Raw genomic sequence first — 8,927 nt, forward strand, 5'->3', positions numbered from 1 at the left:
TGAAAAACCTCGTTTTCAGTAAGATGGAACAAGAAAGCAACTTGTTGGAAGTTATACATTTTGATGTGTGCAATCCAATGAGTGCTGAGGCACGCAGTGGATATCATCATGTTCTTACTTCACAGATGATTTGAGTAGATACTGTATATTTACTTGATGAAACACAAGTCTGAATTATTGAATGGTTCAAGTAATTTCAGAGTGAAGTTGAAGATCATCGTGACAAGAGGATAAAATGTCTATGATATGATCATAGAGATGAGTATCTCAGTTACGAGCTTTGGCACACAATTAAGACATTGTGGAAATTGTTTCACAACTAACACTACCAGAAACAGAAATTTTCCTGTGGGCTGGAAACCGTTAGGAAAAGGCGCAAACCGACAGGAATAATATTTCCTGTCGGCCAACTGTCAGGGAAATCCGACAGGGATAGCTTGACAGGGAAATTACTCTATGTCCGTCGGCCGGCCGACAGAAGCATTTTCCCTGACGGCCATTCGCGGCAGGAAAATGCTTTTTTGTCAGCTTTAGGCTTGACAGGTTTATGGGTCATTGCTGTTGGTCACAACCGATAGGAATTTTCGTTCTATTTTGCTGTGAGTTCAGGACCGACAGGAAAATGCTTGCATTTTGCTGTGAGTTCATGCCCGACAGGAAAATACTTGCATTTCGCTGTGAGTTGGTCCCCGACAGGAATTAGCGTGCATTTCACTGTCAGCTCATGCCCGACGGGAATTAGTGCAACGCAGCCAGAGCACATTTACACTATATCTAATCATCAATAAAAATCATAATCATTAGATACATCCATCAATTTTGCACATCCAAAGCATCAGAAACAATCTACATAACAGTTCTCAGCTTACAAGGATAACCATCAGTTTTGCATATCCAAAGCAATACAAGCAAAGTACATCATAGTTCATCTAAAGTCTTGCAACTACCAAAATGCTACCTTGTTGCAAACACCACCTTTAGTTCTAAAGTCTTGCAACTAGCAAAATGCTGCTTTGTTGCCAACACCAACATTAATTCTAAAGTCTGGCTCCAAGTCAACAAAAGGCACTACCAAGGTTACAACAACCATCTATGATTCTAGGTCTCAGTTTCACGAATGTTATAACTAGTGTCGCCACCACCAGCACTAACATTGTTGTCACTGGTATTCCCACTGGAGTTGTCAGCACCACCATTTGCACCCAGATCATCATCACCAGTGTTGTCATCGGTGGCTTGGGGTCTCATATGAGATGAATTAGGTGTCCCCTACATCATAGCATTAATTTAGACACCAGGAGAGCTTATGGAGTATTTTCTTTTAAAAGAAAAATAGCAAAATAAGTAGTAGTTAACTGTACAATAAACTGGATATGTTCCTCAGTTGGTAAAGGAATTGTTGAGACTGAAAATATACAATATTCTAAGTATATATCTAGATATGAGGATGTACAGTCCTGTAGCACAGGAATGACACAAAGGTTAAAATTATTTCTTTAAAATCTTCTCATGGACTGGATTGGCATTGTAGCTTAGGGTTGCGTGTCAGTTTAATATAATATAAAAAAATTAATCGTGAGCAGGCCTAGTACAAGAATAATTTTTGCTGATGGTTAAGAAAATCGGGTTTGCACAGCATTAACTTGTCACAGAACCTCAAGAAAATCGGGTTTGCATAGCATTAACTTGGCACAGCATTAAATGGATCCAACCACGCTGAGTGTAGGTTTGGGTGCACCATGGTCCAGAAAATCATGTGTGTATAGATATTCCAATGATTAAGATACGAAGCTTTAAGATATCAATGTTTCAATTGGGAAATCTAGTATGCCGAGAAGGCTATGTGCAAAAACTTACATGTGGTTGGGAACTCGCTCCTTGGTGTAGCTCCATTGGTAGTTCTTTTCCCATCTCCTTAAAAAGGGCCTATGAAAAAAATATGCATCATTAGAATAGCTAGTTTTTTCAATCACCAATCTGAAATATGTGGACAAATTTGAAAGTACCACTAGGATCCGTTCATGCATATCCACTTTATGTTGCAGGTTCTCATTATGTCACTGCAGGTTCTCATTATGTCGCTTCAACTCTTCATTTTCTTGAACAGTTCGTCGATGTGCTGCTGAAGTTGACGGCCTCAATTTCTTTTCTCTAGATGTTGAGATAACATCAGCCTTCTTAATCGCCCCATCTGCTATTGCTAGTCGCCCATGGGGAATGCCACCTAATGATTCATATAATATTTGCCCATCCAACTCTCGCTGCTCCCAATCATCAGGATGTGCGGCTCTAGCCAAATCAGAGTAATCATCCTAGAAAACTAGCAATATTAACTTGTATAGATGCATGTAGAACAAGTACTTAGTGAAAAGAAGATAAGCAAGAACGTACAAAGCATTTTTTTGCCTTCCCGCTGAGGGTCGTGCTGGTGCTACCACTGCCATCCCAATTCTTGAGTCCAGATTTCATTGCAGCATATGTATTCAGCGTGGTAGCCTTCTCAGGTCCATATTTCTCAGCCTTCAAAACCATAAAAATTAAATTAATCCTAACCTGTTACAGTTTATGAAAGATAACATACATGCTTGACGCACCAGAATTTGTCGAGCCTCCACAAATGAAAGTGAACCTCCCCGATTTTGAGCAACATCTTCACTCTTGAATCGGGATTCCTACCCTCTCTTCCTTAAGGACTTGAACGTCTTTGAGCACCAATAAGCACAAAGATGAGGCCATGCATGTTCCTTAAACCATGGTATTCTGCACTCCAAGTATTGGGCATATTCAAGTTCTTTTGAACATGCCGATGTGTCATCAAGCCGCTCTCCTTGTTTCTCAAAGTAGAACTTCACAGCATCCACACAAAGTTGATACATCGTGTCTCTCACTTTTTTCATTGCGTAGTTGTCCAACACAAGATCAGCATCATCCTCCACCTTGTCTAGATCTTCATCATCTTTCACGTGGATCTCAAACAAGTTCTACAAGTTTATAGATTTTCATGTCAAATATGTATGTGCAATACAAATTTTCAAATTAACTCCCAAGTACCTGGAACTTACCCAAAAAACATCCTTCACACGATCTGCAGCAGCCTGCCCCTTATCATCTAGAGTATCATTATCATAATAATCAAACCACTCCAAAGCTGGGCGGGTTTTAATGACAATATCACCTTCCTTCTTCTCAATTATCCCTGGGTGTTCTCGTTTAAGAATGATTCCAAGTTGCATATTATACTTGTAGTGCTTGGAATTTGGGTCAGCATATTTAAATTTCCTAAACAACAAGATAAGCACCATTAACTAAGACGATGATAATATGAGTCAAGCATAAAACTAACCATGTGTTAATAAACAACCATACCTGTCACCTTCTGGCTTGTCCCACTTCCCATAGTCCTTCAATTTTAAGTGCATCGAAGGACGGTTGCAAATTTCAGCTAGATCTTTTCTTGCCTTCACATTATCTTTAGTTTTATCGGGAATGTCAAAGCATGTGTTAAATATAGCTTCAGCTGCATTTCTTTCATTGTGCATCACATCAATGTTGTGTCGGAGCTTCAACTTTTTGAAGTATGGAAGTTGCCAAAAGCAACTTATGTGAGTCCAATTGTGCAATTTATTGTAATTGAAGGTGTCATTCACATGTGTGTACATGTGAGTTTCCACTTCCTCTCCTGTTAAACACCTTGGTGGCCCTTCTAACACTATTGTATCCTTTCTAAATGAATTGGCTTGGAATCTGAATTCATGATCTGGAGGTAGAAAGTGCCTATGACAATCAAACCAGCAAGGCTTCCGCCCGTATTGAAGAGTAAATGCTTTGGAATCACTCATGCATTCGGGGCATGCTAGCTTGCCATGGGTGCTCCACCCAGCAAACATACCAAACGCAGGAAAGTCGTGGACTGACCATAGAAATGCCGCTTTCATTGGGAAGTTTACCTTGTGATAAGCATCCCATGTTTCAACCCCGTCCCACAATTGCATTAGTTCATCAGCTAAAGGTTGCATTAGGACACTCAAATTTTTTCCAGGATGTTCAGGACCAGGGATAACAAGGCTAAGGAATATATACTCTGGTTTCAAGAGAATACCGGGTGGAAGGTTTAATGGAGCTATGAAAGTAGGCCAGCAAGTATATGGAGCAGCATTCAACTTGTATGGTGTAAAACCATCACCAGCTATGACAAGACGGACATTTCTACGATCTTCTGCAAATTCTGAGAACTCCTTGTCATACCCTTGCCAAGCTTCACCATCAATAGGGTGGACCATCTTATCAGAATTGGAACGACTATGCGACTGCATATGTTTTGCTATTTCCTCATGTGCATACAACCTCTATAATCTATCTTTCAGAGGGAGATATCTCAACACTTTACGTGGGACTTTATTCTGGCCTTCCTCGTAGCGAGATGTACCGCAGATGTCACACTTCTCTTTATGCTCATTATCTTTATAGTACAACATGCAATTATTTTTACAGACATCAATCTTGACATAAGGCATACCAAGGCCTTCTAAGAGTTTCTTAGATTGGTAGAAGTCCTTGGACAAGTTAGCACCCGGAGGCATAAGTTCATGGATGATTTGTAACACATCATCATATTCTGCAATTGACATATTATACTGAGATTTTAGTGCTAGCAAACGGGCTACTGCAGAAAGACGTGAGTGTGTTGTGTTCTCATGGACAATTTCATCAGCACTGCTAACCATCCTATAGAAAGCCTTGGCAGAGGAGGTTGGTTCTTCATCAATTGGTGGAGGACAGTTGCCACCTAGGTCAACTAACATATTGTCCATTCGGTCAATTTCGTCGTGCCTCACACAATTTGTGGCAGAGGAAGATCCATCTTGGCTAGGAACATACTTCTCACCATGTTCTATCCACGTTTCATAGTTTTCCCTAAACCCATATTTATACAAGTGTTTCTCTACCTCATCCCTGCCGCGCTTATTATAATTATGACACTTAGCACATGGACACTTGATTTTACCACATTCGGCTACACCAGGACAAGAGAATGCATGGTCTAGAAATCGGTTGGTTTGTTCAAGCCATAAGTTAGAAGGTATTTGACCATACTGCCAACCACTATACATCCATGCACAATCTGCCATCTAACAAATTCTGTGTTGAAAGTGGAATATATCAGCTATTTGATTATTTAATCTCAACACATCATACTTAAGATGAGTTATTCAGCAGCAGCAATACATGTGTAGCAATTGGAATCAAATAGATGTACACATAAGATAAACATTTAAAGCTGAAAGTTAAATGCTTACCAAAGGCTTGCTGAAATAGTGAAAAAGTGTGGAGTCACCAAGCTGGCTAACAAACTCCCAAAGTCCACTAGCAGATCCAAGATCTAAGCCTATTATAGACAACATAGCAATTTAAGAGAGTTAGAATAAGGATGGTAGGAAATGAAAAAGAATTATGCTCAAACAACAATGGTAACAACAAAATGTTGAAACCTTTGGTAAGCATTATATTACAAAGAAACAAGATATGCAGTACTATACAATATCCATAACCAGAAAACAAGACATGCATAGGCTATATTTTAGAAATCAGTCAATTACTCAAGCATGCAGTAACTAAATACAATGGCAAGGAAGAAAAGGTAAAATAATGAAATAACAAGCTGCCTATCAACAAATCGAAATAATGAATCGAACTGGTCATTTCATTTTACTTCCCAAGTGAATTAGTACTAACTGTATCAGTGCTAAAGTTGGAAGCTTGTGATGTCAATCTGCTGTATTTCTTCAGAAAAGTATTTTTTTACCTACATGACCAAGCTAAGGCTATTTTGCAAAAATCTGCGATGTCAGTTGACACCACAAAGATGTGTGTAGACTCACCACTGCTACTGGATTTCTGTCCTTGACAAATCTACTACTGATTTCTAGCAGTAGGATGTGAACGAGAGAGATCTACTAGCACAAGACAAGAGCATGTATAGTGGAGGAAGGGGCAGAATGAATTACGTACTGAGTTAATAGCCAGCCAGTAGAGTGGAAACGCCCTGTGCTAGATCCAAGCGAGCCTCACCACTTCCTGAACTAGGCAGAGGATGAGATGACTGAAAAAGGACACATACAAATCCAATGAGGAACATAAAGCACTTGCGTTTAGTGGATATGCACAAAGCCAGGGAAGTAAATTGAAAGCATTGGACACCTTGATGGGGAACGGACGGCGGTTGGAGGACGATAGAGCTGCGGTGGCGGGACGGTGACGAAGGCGACTGGGACGAGGACGGCGGTGGCGGCGGCTTGGACGAGGATGGCGGCGGCAGCGTCTAGAACTTGGACGGAGACGGCGGCGGTTGTGACTTGGATGGCGACAACCACGGCTGGGACGAGGACGGCGGCGGCGGCGGCTGAGACGAGGACGGCGACGTTCGATGCTGAGGATGCGGTTCAGTGGTTGGCGAGCCGAGGAATAGAGGGCAGGGGCGGGTGAGAGGTTCAGGAAGGCTAGGATTTGAGGAGGTGCAGCCGGCGGCGAGGGATTTGGGGTACACCAGCGGCGGCGGCTAGGGATTTGGGATGCTCTCGTGCTCTCTGGAAAGAGCTCGGTGAAACTAGAGATAAGGGGATTTTCTTTTACCGTAGGCTTTGACCAGCGACGATGGGCCGAAAATTTGCTGAGTTGCGGGCAATTTGGTGCGCACATCAAATCTATGGCGCGAAATGGGCTTAGCCTGTGGGCCAGCCGCGGACCGACAGCCATATTAATTTTCCTGTGAGTTCCCACAGCCGGCACACAGGATAACTGCTTTACTCCTGGCATGCTGGTTTGGGCCGACAGTGCAAGCCCATTGTCCTGTGCGCTAGCGCGGGCCCGACAGGAAACAATTAACACACAGTAAATTTTCAGTTTCTGGTAGTGTAACACCGCCTGGAACACCATAGTGTGATGGTGTGTCCGAGCATCATAGATGCACCCTATTGGATATGGGGCATACCATGATGTCTCTTATCGTATTACCACTATCGTTCATGGGTTAGGCATTAGAGACAACCGCACTCACTTTAATAGGACACCACGTAATTCCGTTGAGACGACACCGTTTGAACTATGGTTTGGAGAAACCTAAGTTGTCATTTCTTAAAAGTTTGGGGCTGCGACGCTTATGTGAAAAAGTTTCAGGTTGATGAGCTCGAACCCAAAGTGGATAAAAAATGCATCTTCATAGGACACCCAAAACAGTTGGGTATACCTCCTATCTCAGATCCAGAAGCAAAAGTAATTGTTTCTAGAAACGGGTCCTTTCTCGAGGAAAAGTTTCTCTCGAAAGAATTGAGTGGGAGGATGGTGGAGACTTGATGAGGTTATTGAACCATCACTTCAACCAGTGTGTAGCAGGGCACAGGAAGTTGTTCATGTGGCACCTACACCAATTGAAGTGGAAGCTGATGATAGTGATCATGATGCTTCGGATCAAGTCACTACCGGACCTCATAGGTCGACAAGGACGCGTACTACTTCAGAGTGGTACGCAGTCCTGTCTTAGAGGTCATGTTGCTAGACAACAATGAACCTACGAACTATGGAGAAGCGATTGTGGGCCCGGATTCCGACGAATGGCTCGAGTCCATAAAATCTGAGAGAGGATCCATGAATTTGGAAGAAATACTTGATGGTCGTAAGGCCGTTGGGTACAGATGGATTTTAAAAGGAAGACAGACAATGATGGTAAGTATCGCCATTAAGAAAGCTCGACTTGTCGTTAAGATGTTTTCTGACAAGTTCAAGGAGTTGACTAGGATGAGACTTTCTCACTCGTAGCGATGCTAAGAGTCTGTTGGAATTATATTAGCAATTACTGCATGATTTATGAAATCTTGCAGATAGGATGTCAAAACATTGTTTCCTCAACGATATCCTTGAGGAAAGGTTGTATGTGATACAACCAGAAGGTTTTGTCAATCCTGAAGAACGCTAACAAATATGCAAAGCTCCAGCAATCCTTCTAAGGACTGGAGTAAGCATCTCGGAGTTGGAATGTACGCTTTGATGAGATGATCAAAGATTTTGGGTTTATACAAAGTTTATGAGAAACTTGTATTTCCAAAGAAGTGAGTGGGAGCACTATAGAATTTCTGATGAGTATATGTTGTTGACATATTGTTGATCAGAAATGATGTAGAATTTCTAGAAAGCATATAGGGTTATTTAAAAAGTGTTTTTCAATAGAAAACCTGGAATAAGATGCTTGAACATTGAGCATCAAGATCTATGAGGATAGATCAAAACCGCTAAATGGTACTTTCAAATGAGCACATACCTTGACATGATCTTGAAGGTGTTCAAGATGGATCAGTCAAAGAAGGAGTTCTTGCCTGACTTGTAAGGTATGAAGTTACGAGTTAAAGCTCTTTCACGGCAAAAGAGAGAGAAAGGACGAAGGTCGTCCCCTATGCTTCAGACGCAGGCTCTATAGTATGCTATGTTGTGTACCGCACCGGAAGTGTGCCTTGCCATGAGTCAGTCAAGGGGTACAAGAATGATCCAGGAATGGATCATTGGACAGCGGTCAAAATTGTCCTTGGAGTAAATAAAGGACATGTTTCTCGATTATGGAGGTGATAAAGAGTTTGGCGTAAAGGGTTACGTCGATGCAAGCTTTAACACCTGTCTGAATGACTCTGAGTCGCAAACCGGATACGTATAGTGGAGCAACCATTTGGAATAGCTCCAAGTGGAGCGTGGAAGCAGCATTTACAATATGACATAGAGAATTGCGAAATACATACGGATCTAAATGTTGCAGACCCGTTGACTAAAACCTCTCTCACAAGCAAAGCATGATCAAACCCCAGAACTCATTGAGTCTTAATCACATGGTGATGTGAACTAGTTTAGTGACACTAGTAAACTCTTTGGATGTTGGTCACATGGCG

At 41.8% G+C, this 8,927-nt stretch overlaps 1 protein-coding gene across 3 annotated transcripts; it reads right to left on the reverse strand.

Annotated features, from left to right (window-relative positions):
* Positions 1–831: 831 nt before the first annotated feature.
* Positions 832–6,618, reverse strand: LOC123135729 (uncharacterized). 3 transcript variants are annotated; one of them, XR_006466148.1, is made up of 10 exons: positions 6,199–6,617; positions 6,010–6,100; positions 5,298–5,386; positions 3,367–3,469; positions 3,063–3,279; positions 2,595–2,981; positions 2,392–2,520; positions 2,007–2,312; positions 1,858–1,926; positions 832–1,269 (listed from the first exon to the last, which is right to left on the reverse strand). XR_006466148.1 is itself a non-coding variant. In XM_044554918.1 (10 exons), exons 4-6 carry the CDS (start codon positions 4,311–4,313, stop codon positions 2,673–2,675), a joined length of 1,473 nt encoding a protein of 490 aa, XP_044410853.1. In that variant the 5' UTR covers positions 4,314–5,139; positions 5,298–5,386; positions 6,010–6,100; positions 6,199–6,618; the 3' UTR covers positions 832–1,269; positions 1,858–1,926; positions 2,007–2,312; positions 2,392–2,520; positions 2,595–2,672. The 3 variants fall into 3 exon arrangements, 2 of the variants coding, with proteins under 2 accessions (XP_044410853.1, XP_044410851.1); XM_044554918.1 differs by having other exon boundaries at positions 3,367–5,139; positions 6,199–6,618; XM_044554916.1 differs by having other exon boundaries at positions 3,367–5,386; positions 6,199–6,618.
* Positions 6,619–8,927: the final 2,309 nt, after the last annotated feature.

The sequence above is a fragment of the Triticum aestivum genome, chromosome 6B (genome assembly GCF_018294505.1).
Source record: "Triticum aestivum cultivar Chinese Spring chromosome 6B, IWGSC CS RefSeq v2.1, whole genome shotgun sequence".
NCBI lineage: Eukaryota > Viridiplantae > Streptophyta > Magnoliopsida > Poales > Poaceae > Triticum > Triticum aestivum.